At 44.2% G+C, this 20,006-nt stretch overlaps 1 protein-coding gene across 4 annotated transcripts in view; it reads right to left on the minus strand.

Moving 5' to 3' along the window:
- The window catches only part of lrp8 (low density lipoprotein receptor-related protein 8, apolipoprotein e receptor), a 257,502-nt gene that overhangs the window by 63,974 nt on the left and 173,522 nt on the right, over window positions 1-20,006 (minus strand). For all 4 annotated transcript variants that reach the window (XM_042321502.1, XM_042321500.1, XM_042321501.1 and 1 more), the window contains exons 5-7: window positions 8,258-8,632; window positions 5,172-5,294; window positions 1,177-1,299 (exon numbers count right to left, since the gene is read on the minus strand). In XM_042321502.1, the coding sequence (XP_042177436.1) occupies window positions 1,177-1,299; window positions 5,172-5,294; window positions 8,258-8,632 (621 nt within the window). The remainder of the gene's footprint in view (window positions 1-1,176; window positions 1,300-5,171; window positions 5,295-8,257; window positions 8,633-20,006) is intronic.

Here is a 20,006-nt window from a genome sequence, read left to right on the forward strand (position 1 = left end):
TGTATTAAACAACCCAGACACATCAAAGATTCAGTCGCCCTTCTGAACTGAGCTGCAGAACAGGAAGGTAACTGCTCAGGGATGTCACCATGAGTCCCTTGGTGATTTTAAAACAGCTACACCGTTCAACGGCTGTGATGGGAGAAAACTGTGGATGGATCAACAACATTGTCGTGACTCCACAATAATTATCTAAATGACAGGGTGAAAAGAAGAATACAAATATACAGAATAAAAATATTCCAAAACACGTATCCCGTATGCAACAAGGCACTTTTTGAAGCTGTAGTGAGAAAATTAACTCCCGTTTTGGAGTGAAATGTTGTCCAGTCACGTGTCAAATGTTTCCTCACTACAATATATGATCACGATACCTTACATTGTGTTCATGTTTAAGTGACGAAAAAAAATCCATGGTGGGGCGCATGCTAATCGTTTAGCAAGGTAACCGGAGCTCATGCAAAGTCAATGGAACAAACTGGCTAAATTAGCCAGCTAGCCATTTACATTTTATTTTTTTGTATGTTTAACTAGCTGGCTAGCTAGTTAGCTTAATGCCATTCACATTTTTCTAGCTTATGATAATGAAGTTTGCTAAATCTTGTTATCCTTACGTCTGCATTGCCATCAACTTGACTGGCAGCAGTTTGAGTGGATGGACAGAGCAGGGGCAACACCTCTTGATTGCTTGTTTGTTAGCTGATGAATTTCAGTACAGCTGTGGCAGTCAACTGGCAAAAACTAGTTATAGGAGATGAGTAAATGAATGGTGAAATTCTGTTTTAAAGATCTATGCTTCATATGTCATCTATTATTCAAGTCCATGTTGCTCATCGCTCATCATTGCTCCAGTGTCTCATACCCCTCTCCGTTGCCAGCAATATTGCCTAAACAAATTGCATGTGTATTATCTGTATGGTGGAGCGCTAATCCATATGGTGCTTTATGGGTAATGTAGTCTGAGCCTGTTTCCTTGCCGTGAACAACCTCAAGGGAAGAGTTGGTATTTGACGGTAACGAGCGAGCTGAGAATTATCCTGATTTATTCCCCCTCGATCAAATGAAGCTCTGATTACTACCAGAGTGACCATCTGCATGTCAACTGGATACTAATAGGTGTGTGCGTGTGGGTTGGGTGTGTGCCGGCATGCGTTAATGCATTCGTGTGTGTCTTACCGCACTCCTTCATAGGTTCGTCTGACCAGTCCTTGCAGTCTTCGATGGCATCACACACCTTGCTGCTGTCGATACACTCTCCATTCTTGCACATAAACTTCCTGGGGCCATCACACTTAGTGGCTGGGAAAGACAGAGGGTAGAAAAATACACGGATCATTACCTTGCAAAAGCTTACAACAAGTGTTTGATTTCCAATGCGTGTCCCTACTCTGATTCCTCGGGCATTATTGCATAAAATAAGTAATCTGCTTTCCAGACACTGCTATTGCCCTGGGGGTGGGGTTATAAAATAAGTAACAATGATAATTTGGTAGCTTAGCACTCTGTACCTGCAGTAGAGAAGATGATAGTGTATTAATTCAAAATACACTATATATACAAAAGTATTTGGATACCCATTGACATGAGTGGATTCAGCTATTTCAGCCACTATTTTCAGTCACTAGTAGGTCATCTATTTTGGTACAGTCCATATGTAACTTGTTTTTGGTCACAGGTCCAGGACTGGCTGAAGAATTGCAACATATACCTGGAGCTAACTCCGTAGATAATAAAACATATATATTTTAAAAAGATATGTGAATATATATATATTTGGACTCACCTACTCATTCAAGGGTTTTTCTGTATTTTTCTAAATGTTCTACATTGTAGAATAATAGTGATGACATAAAACTATGAAATAACACATATGGAATCATGTAGTAACCAAAAATGTGTTAAACAAACCAAAATATATTTGATATTTGAGATTCTTGAAAGTAGAGGTGGCAGGTAGCCTAGTGGTTAGAGCGTTGGGCAGGTTGCTGGATCAAATACTGAGCTGACAAGGTAAAAATCCGGTGTTCTACCCACTGTTCCCCGGTAGGCCGTGATTGTAAATAACAATTTGTTCTTAACTGAGTTGCCTAGTTAAATAAAGGTTAAATAATACCATTTAATACCATGCACAATCTTCTCTCAAAAAGTTGCATGAGGTAGTCACCTGGAATGCTTTTTCAACAGTACCACATATGGTGAGCACTTGTTGGCTGCTTTTCCTTCACTCTGCGGTCCAACTCATCCCAAACCATTTGAATTGGGTTGAGGTCGGGTGACTGTCACCTGATGCAGCACCATCCCTCTCCATCTTGGTCAAATTGCCCTTACACAGCCTGGTGGTGTGTTTTAGGCCATTGTCCTGTTGATAGTCCCACTAAGCGCAAACCAGATGGGATGGCCATTCGCTGCAAAATGCTGTGGTAGCCATGCTGGTTAAGTGTGCCTTGAAATCTAAAAAAATCCCAGACAGTGTCACCAGCAAAGCACTCTCACACCTCCTCCTACATGCTTCCCGATGGGAACCACACATGCAGAGATCATCCGTTCACCTACTGTGCGTCTCACAAGGACACGGAGGTTGGAACCAAAAATCTCAAATTTGGACACATCAGACCAAACGACAGATTTCCACCGATCTAAAGTCCATTGCTTATGTTTCTTGGCCTAAGCAAGTCTCTTCTTATTATTGGTGTCCTTTAGTAGTGGTTTCTTTACAGCAATTCAACCACGAAGGCCTGATTCAGGCAGTCTCCTCCGAACAGTTAATGTTGAGATGTCTGTTACTTGAACTCTGTGAAGCATTTATTTGGGCTGCAATCTGAGATGCAGTCAATTGCTGATTTCTGAGACTGGTAACTCTAATGAACTTATCCTCTGCAGCAGAGGTAACTCTGGGTCTTCCTTTCCTGTGGCGGTCCTCGTAAGAGCCAGTATCCTCATAGCGTTTGATGGTCTTTGCGACTGCAATTTTCCTGATTGACTGACCTCCATGTCTTGAAGAAATTATGGACTGTTGTTTCTCTTTGCTTATTTGAGCTGTTCTTGCCATAATATGGACTTGGTCTTTTACCAAACAGGGCTATATTGTGTACCTTGTCACAACACAACTGACTGGCTCAAGCACATTAAGGAGGAAATCAATTCATTTAAATGCATTACAGGTGACTACCTCATGAAGCTGGTTGAGAGAATTCCAAGAGTGTGCAAGACTGTCATCAAGGCAAATGGGTGCTGCTTTGAAGAATCTCAAATATAAAATATATTTGGATTTGTTTAACCCATTTTTGGTTACTATATGATTCCATATGTGTTATTTCATAGTTTTGATGTCTTCATTATTAATCTACAATGCAGATAACAGTATAAATAAAGAAAAACCCTTGAATGAGTAGGTGTGTCCAAACTTTTGACTGGTACTGTATATATATATATATATATATATATATATATATATGGAAATAATGCAGACAATTACATCGAAGGAAGCCACAATCTATCTACAATATTAAAATTGATCTAGCCCCTAAAGAAATAAACAATTGAAATAAATAGAAGAACACAGCCATAAAATGGCCTTACTGAAGAACTCTGTGATTTTACACCTGCATTGCAGGCTGTTTGGGGTTTTAGGCTGGGTTTCTGTACAGCACTTTGAGATATCAGCTGATGTACGAAGGGCTTTATAAATAAATGTGATTTGATTTTCAACGTGGCACCGTCATAGAATGCCACCTTTCAAACAAGTCAGTTCGTCAAATTTCTGCCCTGCTAGAGCTGCCCCGGTCAACTGTAAGTGCTGTTATTGTGAAGTGGAAATGTCTAGGTTGCAACAACGGCTCAGGCCATACAAGCTCACAGAACGGGACCGACGAGTGCTGAAGTGCGTACAAAATTGTCTGTCCCCCTGTTGCAACACTCCCTAACGAGTCAAATCAAATCAAATTTCATTAGTCACACACAATTGGTTAGCAGATGTTAATGCGAGTGTAGCCAAACTACCTCTGGAAGCAGCGTCAGCACAAGAACTGTTCGTGGGGAGCTTCATGAAATAGGTTTTTGATGGCCGAGCAGCCGCACACAAGTCTAAGATCACCATGTGCAATGCCAAGAGTCGGCCGGAGTGGTTTAAAGCTCGCCGCCATTGGGGCAGTGGAAACGCGTTCTCTGGAGTGATGAATCACGCTTCACCATCTGGCAGTCTGACGGACAAATCTGGGTTTGGCGGAAGCCAGGGGCACGCTACCTGCCCGAATGCATAGTGCCAACTGTAAAGTTTGGTGGAGGAGGAATAATGGTCTTGGGCTGTTTTTCATGGTTTGGGCTAGGCCCCTTAGTTCCACTGAAGGGAAATCTTAACGGTACAGCATACAATGACATTTGAGACGATTCTGTGCTTCCAACTTTGTGGCAACAGTTTGGGGAAGGCCCGTTCCCATTTCAGCATGAGAATGCCACAGTGCACAACCTGAGGTCCATACAGAAATGCTTTGTCGAGATCGGTGTGGAAGAACTTGACTGGCCTGCACAGAGCCCTAACCTCAACACCATCAAAACACTTTGCGATGAATTGGATCACCAAATGTAATCACCCAACATCAGTGCCCACCCTCACCAATTTTTTTTATTTTACCTTTATTTAACTTGGCAAGTCAGTTAAGAACAAATTCTTATTTTCAATGACGGTCTAGGAACAGTGGGTTAACTGCCTGTTCAGGGGTAGAAAGACAGATTTGTACCTTGTCAGCTCGGGGGTTTGAACTTGCAACCATTCCGGTTACTAGTCCAACGCTCTAACCACTAGGCTACCCTGCCGCCCCAATGACCTTGCGGCTGAATGGAAGCAAGTCCCCACAGGCATCTTCCTACATCTAGTGGAAAGCCTTTCCAGAAGAGTGGATGGAGGCTGTTACAGCAACTTCATATTAATGCCCAGGAATTTGGAATGAGATGTTCGACAAGCATCTTTTGGCCATGCAGTGTACAACACAATACAGAGAAGGGTACGAGATATTGTGGTAAATGACGAGGGGAAATTAGGAAAACATTAGCAGTTATTTCAGACCAGTGGAACATCTGTCAACTATACACCCAGGAGAGAAGGTAAGGGGAGTAACTACTGGGCATGGAGGAAGACACAGGGGAAGAGGGGACGGTCAGTAAGGCCAACCCACCGTTGATACAGCCAGCCTCATCGCTGAAGTCAGGACAGTCACGAACCCCATTACACTGTTTGCTGCCATGAATACAGGATCCATCACCACACTGGAACTCATCTGGACGGCAGGTCAGCAGAGCTGTGGGAGATAGAACACACACGCACACACACACACACACACACAGACACAGACACAGAGCAAGAGGGAGCGGGAGAGAGATAGGAGAGAGAGAGAAAAAAAGAAACATGGCGCACACACACACACACCACACACACACACACACACACACACACAGACACACACAGACACACGTACACAGACAGATTGCGTGAATTCAACAGCGCATCATCCAACTTTCTATCTCTCTAGAGATCCAACCCCAACTCAGTATCCTGTCAGAGATGAAATTACCCCAGTGGAAAAAGTGCGTGTTTCATCTTGGGTTTGGGCCAAAACGGAGTGCATTCCAATTCAGTAGTAATCCCTCATACATACAACTCCCCCTTCTCCCTGTTTCCCTCTGCACCAGAGAAATGCTGTGGAAATGAGAAGCTGGGAGGTATTTACTCACTGTCTGGGTAAAACACACACCCAGGACTGCCCTGCTTTGTTCTATTGTTTGTGCTGTGTGTGTGTGTGTGTGTGTGTGTGTGTGTGTGTGTGTGTGTGTGTGTGTGTTGTACTAGCAGTAGTATAGGGAAGGTTTATTTTACCCATTCATCTCTTTAACTGCTGCTTTAATTATTCATGGGATGCACTTTGGAGATGTAACCTACACCAGAGGACAAGATGCGAGGCGCACACACACACGCGCGTACACACACACACACACACACCAAAAAAGCCTCCCCATACTCTAACATAAACAAAGACCCCCTAGATGTTAAATCCAGCATAACCAGCGTAATCCTAGTGTATCATAACGTGCTGATGGTATCAGTCCAGTGATTGGGATCTGAGCTCAGCTAATAATAATACAATCTCGGGATGAACAGTGGCAGTCCGGGAGAAAGAAAAGGGAAGGCAGGAACAGACTACAGAGATGAATGATTCTCCATTTCTCATTTACATCACTATAATACTGTCATACTGGAACTCCTCTCCCAGATCACACATCTCATCTCTGCATCTACTGTATATAGTCTGCTAAAGGTATTAAGACAGATGCTTCTAAACAGTAGTGATCATGTCAACACACCACTACGGGTACGGCACACACATTGTTTCTGGACCAGGCAGTATCACTTCTAAATGTACAGTAGCCATGATAGGACAATGCATTACGTTTTGACAATGCTATTGATTTGGATTATTATGGTAGGTTTAATCAGGTTCCAACACCAAAATAATTGTACAAGTCTGAAACCCCTGCATAGATCTGCTCTGATTCTGTCCCTGTCTTTATGATCGGTGTGTTATTATTGAGTGGTCTCTGGGATTGAGAACAGGGTGTTACTCAGGGAGAGAGAGAGAGAGAGAGAGAGAGAGAGAGAGCGAGAGAGCCAGGTTGTGAATGCCCTCGCTCCCTCTCAAGGGCTCTCCACTGTACCAATCATCACACTGTTGCATGGCAACCAACTCAACTGATTGCCCTGGTGTTTCCAGCGTGGAGCTTATTATCACCGGGCACCATAACAGAAGTTTCAGCGGGGCTTTGACACCATAACATCCATGCATAACACGCAGGTTAGCGTTTCTCGTCATCAATCTTGTTCCGGAGGCAGCTCTACAGTGGTCACTAGCTAGCACAGCCACAAAGTAATACAAAAGCAAATGTTAGTGTTCATGGATTTTTATAATAGAGCCAATTTTGACTTTACAGCTGGCCCATCTAGCAGAAGGCGCTCAGTTTCGCCTCCAGGGCAAGATCCGTGACATTAAACGTTCACCTGCTGCGTACACAAACAGACAAGCAGGCACACACAGGCAAAAGTGCTAACACACACACACACACATGCCTATTCACTCACAAATCCATCCACATTTATTGATTGTACATTGACATAGTGATTTTTACATAGAAGTATTTCTAAGCTAAATACCCCCCCCTACAGAAGACTCCAGTACATCCTGTTCATAGAACAGACTATATACGTACAGTGCAGAGGAAAAGTCTTTGCCCTCTTTAAGACTTTCTCTGTTTTTGCATATTTTTTGGTCACTCAATATTATCAGATTCTCAACCGAAGCCTAATAGTAGATAAAGGGAACCTGAGTGAATAAATAACACAATGTTGATACCTATTTAATTTATTGCATTGTGTGAAAAAGTAATTGTCCCCTTAGAAATAACTGGTTGTTCCACCTTTAACTGCAATGACCGCAGCCACACGTTTCTTGTAGTTGTTCTCACATCGCTGTGGAAGGAATTCAGTCACACTCTTCCGGGCAGAACTGCTTCAACTCAGCATCATTTGTGGGTTTTCGAGCATGAACTGCTCGTTTCAGGTCCTGCCACAACATCTCAATCGGGTTTAGGTTTGGACTTTGACTAGGCCATTCCAACCCTTTAAATGTGTTGCTTCTTAGACATTCTGATGTAGACTTGCTTGTGTTTTGAATAACTGTCTTACTGCAGGACCCAGCTGCGCTTCAGCGTCAGCTCACGTACAGATGGCCTGACATTCTCCTTTAGAATAGAGAGCAGGATTCATGGTTCCTTCAATGGTGACAAGTCGTCCAGGTCCTGAGGCAGTGAAGCATCACTATATGATGTTCTTCTAACATTCTTCTATGATCATCCAGGTGCTTCCAGGCGCTTTTCCGGCAAACTTGAGTCTACTGTTTGGATGACATGGGCCCCGTTATGTCTGCTGAAAACCAAACACTGCATTTCAAAGGGGCAATTACCTTTTCACACAGGGTCATTGGGTGTTGCGTAACATTAAAAATGTGGTGGATTTTTTTGTTCACTCAGTTTCCTTCATCTAATAGCAGGTTTTGGTTGATGATCTGATAACATTCAAAATATGCACAAAAATATGCAAGAATAGAGAAAATTAGAAGGGGGGCAAATCGTTTTCTCACAGCCTTATATATGTACGGCCACATCCTGTGTGCATCCCCAGGTGATCCAACCCCAGATACAGTGGACGGCTTACCGCAGTCAGCCTCATCCGACTTGTCCTTGCAGTCTGCATCTCCGTCACATTTCCAGTTGAGGTGGACACACTCTCCACTGCTACACTGGAACTCCCCCTCGGGGCACCGGGGCTTCTGGGGCTCCGTCCGGCGACTACAGCGCTCCACAGACTCGTCAGACTTATCCCCGCAGTCCGGGTCCCCATCGCAGCTCCACAGGTTCGGGATGCACTCCGAGTCGTTACAGCGGAACTCATGGGGGCCGCAGGTGGGGGTGGAACACTTCTCCTCATCACTGCCATCCCCGCAGTCGTCGTCGCCGTCGCACACAAAGATGGGCGCCACGCACTTCCTGTTCCGGCACTGGAAGTCCTTGGCGGGGCAGGCCTTGGTGTCTGGAGGGAGGAGAGGGAAAACAGAGAGGAGGAGTGAGGGGGATGAGTTAGAGGTCTAAACACCAAAGAGTGTGATGTGATGACAGGATAGCAAGATAATAAAAAATAAAAAAATATGAAGAGGAAACTATGATCTTTCACGCAACAGCTCTAAATGGGCGGACCAGTAAGAAGGAAGAAATATTCTAACAGATTGCGTAACATAATGAGAGTGGGAGGCAAAAGGGTTAGCTGTAAGATCGCATACCGTACAGAGTATGAGAAAAGAGATGAGAAACGCAATCACAGTCTGGGCGCCTGGTCTGAACTACACCACCAGCCATATGGAGCCTCTAGGGAACACAGAACACATACATCCGTGCTAAAGAGAGCTAGGTTCTGTACTATACTGTATGTGTCTGATAGAGAGAGAGACAGGCTCTGAAGGGAGTCTCTATAACCTCTCTGTGACTACCTCTAACCTCAACGATTTCCTGGCTGCCCAGTCAATCAATCAATCACATGTATTTATAAAGCCCTTCTTACATCAGCTGATGTCACACAGTGCTGTATACAGAAACTCAGCCTACAACCCCCAAACAGAAAGCATGTAGAAGCAAGGTGACTAGGAAAAACTCCTTAGAAAGGCAGGAACCTAGGAAGAAACCTAGAGAGGAACCAGGCTATGAGGGGTGGCCAGTCCTCTTCTGACTGTGCCAGGTGGAGATTATAACAGAACATGGCCAAGATGTTCAAACGTTCATAGATGACCAGCAGGGTCAAATAATAATAATCACAGTGGTTGTCGAGGGTGCAACAGGTCAGCACCTCAGGGGTAAATGTTAGTTGGCTTTTCATAGCCGATCATTCAGAGTTAGAGACAGCAGGTGTGGTAGAGAGAGAGAGTCCAAAACAGCAGGTCCGTGACAAGGTGGCCTCATTCTTGGCCTTGGCTCTGTGTAGTGGCAGCACAGACTAAATTACTGTTAGTATGCAGTAGTAAGCGGCTGGCCCTGCCTTAATAGGGTCAGCTAAGCAAAAGGGATAACTGGCCCGAGGAGCTGTGGAACAATTGAGTTCAATGGTGTTTTTTTATGTAGAGGATCGCTATATAACGCTGTGTGGACACACTGCAATGAGGGAATCTATACACACACACACACACAAGGTTAAACACATACACACGCAGGCATGGACGAATGCACGCAGACAAACGTTCACTCACAGAGGCACACACATACTGGCATAGCGCCAAACCACTCACACACAGGCAGTAATGTTAAGACATGCGCGTAAAGTGCAGAGTTACACAACTAATGCTAAAAACGGATGCAGGTGGCGTAATCTTCAATCGACAGACTTACACTTACGACGCACTGTAGCACACACACACACACTCCTGACTGGGTGTTGTTCACGGCTGATGGTAAAACGCCACTTTAGCCTTTTCACCTGCCCAGGCTCGGTGGAGTTTGGTGTGTAACATCCACAGTGAAATACTCCAGCCGTCCCCAAATGTTTCCGCACCGGACTGACTCCCAATGATTTATGTGTTGTGGGGAAAAGGGCATTCTTGTCCTGCAGTAGCACTTCACTTCCCAGTGTGTGTGTGTGTGTGTGTGTGTGTGTGTGTGTGTGTGTGTGTGTGTGTGTGTGTATGTGTATGTGTGTGTGTGTGTGTGTGTGTGTGTGTGTGTGTGTGTGTGTGTGTATGTGTGTGTATGTGTATGTATATGTGTATGTGTGTGTGTGTGTGTGTGTCATCCTCCTACCACTTCATTCTCTCCCTAACACCAGCTCCCCACGCACTGCGCCACTGGGGCTAATTATAATAATAGCCAATTGTATTTGCCGCTAACTTTGCGGCTGTATACTAATGATCTCCACTCCGATCAGAGTAATTAAGTCAACAAATAAACAAGAGGCAATTAGAGGTTCAGGTGTTTACCAGCCCCCCTCCCTCCTCCAGTCTGTTTATTGACTGACAGTTGAGCAAGGAGAGATTTTAAATCAGGTTCAACTTAGCACTATTTTCATTCGGGTTCAACTTTGATTGAGCGTTTTAAAATGTACAGATAAATGAAGGGAAATGTAAACACTGTGACTATGCCATTTGTCTTGTAAGAACAACTCTATGAACGCCTTTCTTATACCTAGTATCATATTATATACTGGCTTTACAGTCGCATCTCAGTCTCTGACAAATCCTCCAACAAGCACCTTGAGCTGAGCCGAAGAGAATAGATGAAAAGCTCTTTCTCTAGCCAGTAGAGAGCTGGGTCAGAAGGGTTATGTTTGCTGTAAACAGTGGTGGCGGGGGATTATTGTCTGAGCTTGGCTCCCAATGGGGATAGTTAGTGGGACAACTGTCTGCTAAGACACTGGAACCTGACTGAATTCTGACTGTCTGAGATCAGATCTGTCTGAGATCGGATCTGTCTGAGAGACCAGGGTGCGACTGGAACTCCAGTAGGGAATGTGGCTTTTATTAGCCAATCAGGAACATCATGTGATGCACATAGTTTTGGCAAAAAAGAGCTGATCTTATCAAGATCAATTAGTGAAAAAAAATGTCAGAATTGGGTTGCCTGTCTAAACGCAGCCATAGTAACAGAAACACACAACCGCCCACTCACCCAAAACGGTGTGGCATATGGCCCTAATGTCATATCATACATCTCTGATGAGATCCAGGTACTGTACCTCCGCTCCACTCCCAGACCAGGGCCATCCCCACAGAGGATCAGTAAAGAGGTCAGAGAGATTTAAACCCGTAGGATGGGATACTATGGGGGAACAGAAGAGAGGGTATCGGAGAGAGAAAAGGGAGAGGAGAGGCGACACAGGGCCTAGAGGGGAAAGACTGTCTTCCACCTCAGGCTAATATATTCACCCGCTGGCCTAGTGCTGGACAGGTAATAGATGGATATGAAGATAAGACTGATCACATTGACCTTGTGTTAGGGAGAGACCTTGGAACCCAATGGAGAAAAAAATTAAAATAAACACATTGCCCACAACCACATGTGGTGGCGTACCCACAAACACCACTACCCCCTCCCCCCCTTCACTTAGTTGTACGTTTCTGGAGCGTGATATTCAATAAGATACTCTGCTTTGACATATCAGCCACTGAGCTGTCAGCACGGAAAAACCTCGCCAGCGCCGCCTAGCTTCGCATCGTCAGGTGTGGCCAACCTCGGATCACACGGAAATACCGGGAATTAGAATGCTCCTCAATCCAACATCTCCAGGCAGACACAGCCACCCGACTCTCTGGTTTATAGCCTTAAAGTCCGGCTCTAATGGTCCTTACAGAAAACCAACAGCACAGTCGGGAATACCAATCTATGTCGCCATAGGAGTTATCAATACAACAAATCAATACTAATGGAATAGTGCGCTGGTGCTGTGCTGACATCCGGGGCATTATCATATCCTGAGGAATAATTCTATTGTCAAGAGCAGCCTCTCGATATGGCCCGGCATATTGAGCCATTGTTTTGCAAAAGCTATGAGTCACCTTAATATCATTAAAGCAGTGTGGATCAGAGAGATGTGTCCCCTGGGGGGGACCCCCTTTTTAGCCACCCAAATGGCTCCCTATCCCCTATAAAGTGTACTACTTTAGTCAAAAGTAGTGCACGATATAGGGAATAGGGTGCCATTTGGGACAACAACAAAAAACAAAAGTCTGTATCTGTAACAAAACACATCGATGATGTACAGCTCCCCTCATCGGAGATGTCAGCCAGCTCACTTAGTGGGCTAAAGACTGGAGCTTTGGGTTGGGGGATGGAAGAGGAGGGATACAGATGTTACTGATGTAGCCATGCACATGTGAACTGCTGACAGGAGGGCCAGAGGGGCCTGTTTACTGTATCTGAAAGACATGCTTTGTGTGTGTGTATGTGTGTGTGTGTAGACGTCAGTCATCCGTTCTCTAGGGTACCAGGGAGAGAGTTTATCAGTGGTTTGACTACATTAGGCTGGAGCTCACAGACAGAGACGGAGGCAGGCAGGCAGACAGGCAGACTCAGACTCTCGAGATGGTAGACCTACTGTACAAGATACCTCAAGATTCCTCAATACGATAAAATAGAAAACAATCAGTGAGAAGAGAATCAGAGTAGATCTATTAAAGGTCCAATGCAATATCAAATCATTCGTGGGTAACAAAGCTTTCTGTGATTGTTTTCAATTAAAGTGGTCAAAAAGTAACAAAAATAACGTCTTAGCAAAGAGCAATTTCGCAAGCAATCATTTTTCTAGGACACTCTGGGAGTGGTCTGAGTGGGGAGGGGAAAGTTGAAAACAAGCGGTTATTGGCAGAGGTTTGGAACTCTTTCTTATTGGTCTAGTAACTCATTTACCGCTTTACTGTGATGTCACCAGGCAGGCCAAAACTCAAAACAGGCTGCAGTTTTAGGGGATCTTTTCAAACAGCTCTCACATTATCATTAGCATTATCATACATTTTACAATCGTTATTCCAACCTCACCGTATGGAAATAGATAGAGTGTTGTGTGGAAATAGTGTGGAAATAGAGTCAACAAAAGTGTTGACTGCACTGGGCCTTTAAGTCTTTACCTTTCCAAGAGAGGGGAGTCGGTAGGCAGTGACATGGCATGATCACACGACAGGATAAGATAGGGTTGTGACAGTTTAGCCACCCTGTCGCTGTACAGCAATTGGAAGAGATGAACCTCTGACCTCTGGGTGTCTTTTTAAGATGAATTCCAAATCAGTAACGGTCTTATCAAATGCTATTGAAATTGGCGGTTGGTTTTGAAATGAACAGTAACCCCCCCCCGAGAGACATGTAGGATGTCTGCTCTACTGGAGTAAAGAACAGGCTAATCTCAGGGTGTCTCAGTGCAGTCGGTCTCTCTGCCTGTCTGTCTAGAAGGAAAGCCTGGGGGAGCCTAGGTAAATGGCAGCTCAGAAGGAAATAGCAGAATATCACCAGGAAACAGAGAACAACCGATGGATAACATGAGTGGCATCCACCCAGGGGTACCTCTACTCTTCCACTGCTAGGCCTGATGGGTAGATAACCCATGGGGATGTACAGGATAAAGCCAGATGGATGGCTCAATCACCAGGCATCACTGAAGGCTTCAGATGATGCTTAGGCCTGGATTGAGATATGAATCACATTGAAATATGAATCACATTGAAATAGGAATCGCATTGAAATAGGAATCGCATTGAAATAGGAATCGCATTGAAATAGGAATCAAATTGAAATAGGAATCACACGATGTCAGGTTGCTGTCTCCTGGCGGGATTATTCCAACCTTTTCAAAACGAGGAAGGCATTAGAGCGCAAACTGTCAGACGGGTACAAGATCCCAAACGCTTCTCCCGTCACTCGATGTTCAGTGCCTGTCAGGGGCTAATTCCCATCGATATTTCCCCTCCGTGCATGTTGCTGGAAATGAATTGAGTTTCCTTCGAAAACCGCAGGACAGTAAATCTATGAATACATTAAATCAAATAATAATTCGATTAATAGACATTCAAATCTCAACCGCATCTTTCTCCCATTCTCTCTCTCTCCCTTCATTCCATCAGCCCTCTCTCTGATGTGTTCCGCATTGTTTTAGGTTTGGGTCGGACAACCTCCCAGCTGCAGTTCCATCTGTTGTGGGACAGGGCATTGGTGTGAAAGGGAGAGAGGTGCTGAGAGGGGAACAGAACATGGGATAATGTTCCCAGAAGTCAGGAAACCACTAAAGTCTGAAACAACTGCACTGCCTTGAGGAAAGGAGCGACTGTGTGTGTGTGTGTGTTCCGTGCCCACATCCCATTACACTGACACAGTCACAGGCCCAGTCTGAAAGGATTATAAATGAAGGGCATTATAATAGTCTGGATCCTAAACCAAGTTGAGCAGTTCGGGATACACACACCCCACACACACACACCACACACACACACACACCGCGGCTCTTCCTCTGTAATTTATAAAGGTGGGTGGACTCTCCCAAGCTCTCTTGATACGTTATCAAATAATGGGATGGAGGCTAAAGCTATTTTAGCGCAGTCTGGATAGGTGAGAATATCAAGGTGTGTTTATTCACCCCCCCACACACACACACACACACACACACGCAAACAGCTCCTCTCCTCACTACGACATCGATCCCAGTGCAAGTGTGCAACACAGTGTGACTGATGTGAAAAGAGCAACAGGTCCCCTTGGGCCTCCCTTGACTCTCTTTCCCAGGCCTGTAGAACACAGAGTGACGCTACAGTATAGGCCAGGGCTGACTGATCCAACCACACTGCCACGGGCTACACCACCACTGCACCCTCCACTCCAGCCCTGACATACAGTCCATTGATTGAACAAGCTCCACAGTGCTCCACGCTGCAGCTGAGAGTGGAGGGGATTCCTTCCAGTCCACAACCTGCCATGGGCAGAGCAGAGAGAAATAGGAAGGTCTTACATACTCAGGTTAGACTGGGAAGCCCGTGACCTCTAACTAAGCCTGCGTAACAGGCTACATATACACAACTCCCTTTGGGTTTTATGGCCAGGCACAGCAAGTAGCTTACTTTAACAGAATGGCGACATTAGGTATCTGACTTGCCGTATAACTATATGTATGTAGCTATAGCAAGAGTGTATTTGTGGCAGTGTGTTCTTGCGATGTTCAGACCACAGCTAGCTAAGAGCTCCCTCAAGACCACAGTGCCTGCTAGACTCTTAAAAAAAAAAAGGTACTGTCTAGCACCAAAAAGGTTCTTCGGCTGTCCCCGTAGGAGCACCCTTTGAAGAACCCCTTTTAGTTCCAGGTAGAACCCTTTTGGGTTCCATGTATAACCCTTTCCACGGAGGGTTCTACATGAAACCTAAAAGATTTCTACCTGGAATTAAAAAGGGTTCTACCTGGAACCAAAAAGGGTTCTCCTATTGTTAATTTGAACCTTTGTTTAACTAGGCAAGTCAGTTAAGAACAAATTCTTATTTACAATGACGGCCTACCAAAAGGCAGAAAGGCCACCCTGCAGTGAAAGTGCCTGGCATTAAAAATATAAGTAAATTAAATAAAAAAATTGGACAAAAACCCACATCACGACAAGTGAGACAACACTACATAAAGAGACCTAAGACAACAACATAGCACGGCAGCAACACATGACGACACAACATGGTAGCAACACAACATGGCAGCAACAACATGGCAGCAGCACAGCATGTAGCAGCACAACATGTAGCAGCACAACATGTAGCAGCACAACATGTAGCAGCACAACATGTAGCAACACAACATGGTAGCAACACAACATGGTAGCAACACAACATGGTAGCAACACAACATGTAGCAGCACAACATGTAGCAGCACAACATGTAGCAACACAACATGGTAGCAACACAACATGGTAGCAACACAACATGGTAGCAACACAACATGGTAGCAACACAACATGGTAGCAACACAACATGTAGCAGCACAACATGTAGCAGCACAACATGGTAGCAACACAACATGGTAGCAACACAACATGGTAGCAACACAACATGGTAGCAACACAACATGGTAGCAACACAACATGGTAGCAACACAACATGTAGCAGCACAACATGTAGCAGCACAACATGGTAGCAACACAACATGGTAGCAACACAACATGTAGCAGCACAACATGTAGCAGCACAAAACTTCGTACAAACATTGTTGGGCACAGACAACAGCACAAAGGGCAAGAAGGTAGAGACAACAATACATCACGCAAAGCAGCCACAACTGTCAGTAAGAGTGTCCATGATTGAGTTTTGAACGTCCTATGGGGACAGCCACGGGACCTTTCTGGAAACCTTTTTTCTAAGAGTGTACGCTAAGAACTACGCTGCTGTGGTAAGGCAGGGAGTGAAAAGTAATGTACTGTGTGTCGTTGTGTGTGCGTGTGTATATACTTATGTGAGAAAAGCAGGCACACAACCATTGTGGGGCAACATTTCACATGTAACAATATCCCTGTAACGTCGACTCATCTTCTGTATAAATAAATGACAAAAACATATCGCTCCCCTCGAAGTCCCTGAGACAAACCGCCCGCGGAGCACTGATGAATTGGGCCTGATTTCTGTGGTGATCGTCGTTCCAACTTCAGCACGAGTCATTATTATTGACCCTGAGCGAGCCTGACTCATCACCTGGCGACAGAGAGACACGCTCCGCTGTACGATTCAGACAAGCCACGCCAAAAGAAACACAACACGCACACACACATATGGGTGTACAGCAAACCAAGCCCTTTTAGATGGGTGAACTCTGTGATTAACATGAAAGCTCCAGCCTCACTCTCTTATTTCCGTCCCCATTGTTTCCACTCCCCTGATTAGTCTCTCCATTCATTCACAAGTATAAACCGCCATCCCCATTCCCAACCAGCTAGGAGCAGCAGGAGTGCCTGTGTGCCTAAAACAAGCCTGATTCCATATTATCATCAATTAAAAGCTGGTAAACTTTCTTCAGAGGGCTTTATAAATCTAATAATGACCTTCTCAGGCTGTATCCATGTATAATTTAACATATGGATGTGCTCAATTAGCAGCTGTAATTAACGACAGTGCTCCAATTTGGAAGTGGGAAAAGAGGGGGGAGCGAGAGCAGGAGGGGATCGGGTGCAGCATTTTGGAAGAGAGAACTGGAGTGAAGTGTGTGTGTGTGTGTGTGTGTGGGGGGGGGGGTATCCAGTACTCTGCAGCACAAACATACATTTAAAAAAATATATTTTTAAAAATAAAAGATTTTCCCAGGCATTTCTGCCAGTCAATACTCCTGTATTTGGCACACATCCAGTTTTTTTTATGCGGGAATGAAAGACCACGTGTGTGCATACTATGGAGTATTAATGTGCCAACAATAGCTAACCATTTCAATTTGAAATAACAGCTAACACAATTCTGTACCTCCAAAAAATAGAGGAATGGAATTTTACTGGACGGAACACAGAATGATCCACATTCCAATGGAGGAATAAGGAGATAGATCTTCAGCTGTGAGTCTGACCGCGTGCCCAGTGATATGCACGCAGCTAAGACACCACATCTCTTAAATGATAGATCAAAGGCCCATTTCTGCAGGTTGAGCCAGGATCAGACAGACAGACAGACCCCACCAGACAGTAAATCAATGATCACCAGCACCCTCCATTAAATATTTCTAAGATGTAATAATCAACCTTATTTTTTTACTCCAATAACCGTATATACATACGTACAGTGCATTCAGACCCCTTGACTATTTCCACATTTTGTTACATTGCAGACCTATTCTAAAATTGATTCCATTGTTTTTCCCCCCTCATCAACCTACACCCAATACCCCATAATGACAAAGTGAAGACAGGTTTTCAAATGTATTAAAAATAAACATCAGAAATACCATATTTACATAAGTATTCAGACCCTTTGCTATGAGACTCGAAATTGAGCTCAGGTGCATTCTGTTTCCATTGATCATCCTTGAGATGTTTCCACAACTTAATTTGCGTCTACCTGTGGTAAATTCAATTGATTGGGTATGATTTGGAAATACGCACACCTGTCTATATAAGGTCCCACAGTTGACAGTGCATGTCAGAGCAAAAACCAAGCCATGAACACAGTGGCCTCCATCACTCTTAAATGGAAGACGTTTGGAGCCACCAAGACTCCTCAATCAGGCCTTTATGGTAGATTGGTCAGATGGAAGCCACTCCTCAGTAAAAGGCACATAACAGCCCGCTTGGAATTTGCCAAAAGGTACCTAACAGACTCTCCGACCATGAGAAACAAGATTCTCTGGTCTGATGGAACCAAGATTGAACTCTTTGGCCTGAATGCCAAGCATCACATCTGGAGGAAACCTGGAACCATCCCTACGGTGGTGGCAGCATCATTCTGTGAGGACGTTTTTCAGCAGCAGGGAATGGAAAACTAGTCAGGATCGAGGGAAAGATGAACAGAGCAAAGTACAGAGAGATGCTTGATGAAAACCTGCTTCAGAGCACTCTGGACCTCAGACTGGGGCGAAGTTCACCTTCTAACAGGACAACGACCTTAAGCACACAGCCAAGACAATGCAGAAGTTGCTTCGGGGAAAGTCTCTGAATGTCTTTGAGTGGCCCAGCCAGAGCCCGGCCTTAAATCCAATCGAACATCTCTGGAGAGACCTGAAAATATCTGTGCAGCGACGCTCCCCATTCATTCAACCTGACAGAGCTTGAGAGGATCTGTAGAGAAGAATGGGAGAAACTCCCCAAATACAGGTGTGCCAAGCATGTAGCGTCATAGACTCGAGGCTGTAATCACTGCCAGAAGTGCTTCAACAAAGTACAGAGTAAAGGGTCTGAATACTTATGTAAATGTGATATTTCAGTTTAATGTTTTAGAAATTAGCAAAACATTTCTAAAAATCTGTTTTTGCTTTGTAATTATGGGGTATCGTGTGTAGATTACCGAGAAGAAGAAAAACAACGACGTAATCAGTTTTAGAATAAGGCTGTAACATAACAAAATTTGGAAAAAGTCAAGGGGTCTGAATACTTTATACAATTGTGATAGATGAAAAAGTGATAGAGGGAAAGTATAGCCACTGTAAGTGACCCGACAGTGTAAAACAGCATAGAAATGAAAAGGGAATAAGATTGTGAGAGGTGACCTTGATAGCCAAATCATTTCAATGTAATGAATAATGAAAACGTGTTTAGGCCCAGCATCTGTAATGACACTTGCATAGGTTAACGTGATGCTAAAGAGCCTGAAAATATTTCTATGTTTTAAGGCAGCATATCTTGCTTTAGATATTGTGGTTACTAAATTTGACGTTTTCTGTAAAGAAAAAGCTTGGAAACAATCATCATTTTCAGTTCCAATTCAAGACGTTTGGATAGATAAATCCAAAGTAAAAAGTTGGAGCATGGTGAAATAATGGGTTGTAATTTACATGAAATGTAATTTTTTTTTGTATGTATTAGGTTTAACCAAAGAGGAAAGGTACAGTAGGTTGAGTGTTGAAAGAAATAGGTTGCAACTTGAAATATACGTTTGGAAATAATATAACAGTTGGCAATGAATCAACATTGAATTTGGTTTCAACAAATATGTTTTATTTATTAACAAAACAAATGTACTTTTAGGTTGATCCAAAGAGTCATATCCTGCTGTGACTGGAGACCACATTTGAGTCTCGTCTTCAGCCATCTCTCCGCATTGGTATCGGCAGATAGAGGGACGGAATGCAGGGGTTAGAGACCGAGGTCAAAGTCAAGATCATCGACCCCCACAGCTTCAAATACATTCTCAGTTTGTGTTGGTCGATTTGGCGTCTGTTCAGCTAAACATAGGGTATGGCAAAGTGGGGTATGGGGGCTTTTTTTTTTTTTAAGTTGAAGCT

Source organism: Oncorhynchus tshawytscha, linkage group LG01 (genome assembly GCF_018296145.1).
Source record: "Oncorhynchus tshawytscha isolate Ot180627B linkage group LG01, Otsh_v2.0, whole genome shotgun sequence".
Classification (NCBI taxonomy): Eukaryota; Metazoa; Chordata; class Actinopteri; order Salmoniformes; family Salmonidae; genus Oncorhynchus; species Oncorhynchus tshawytscha.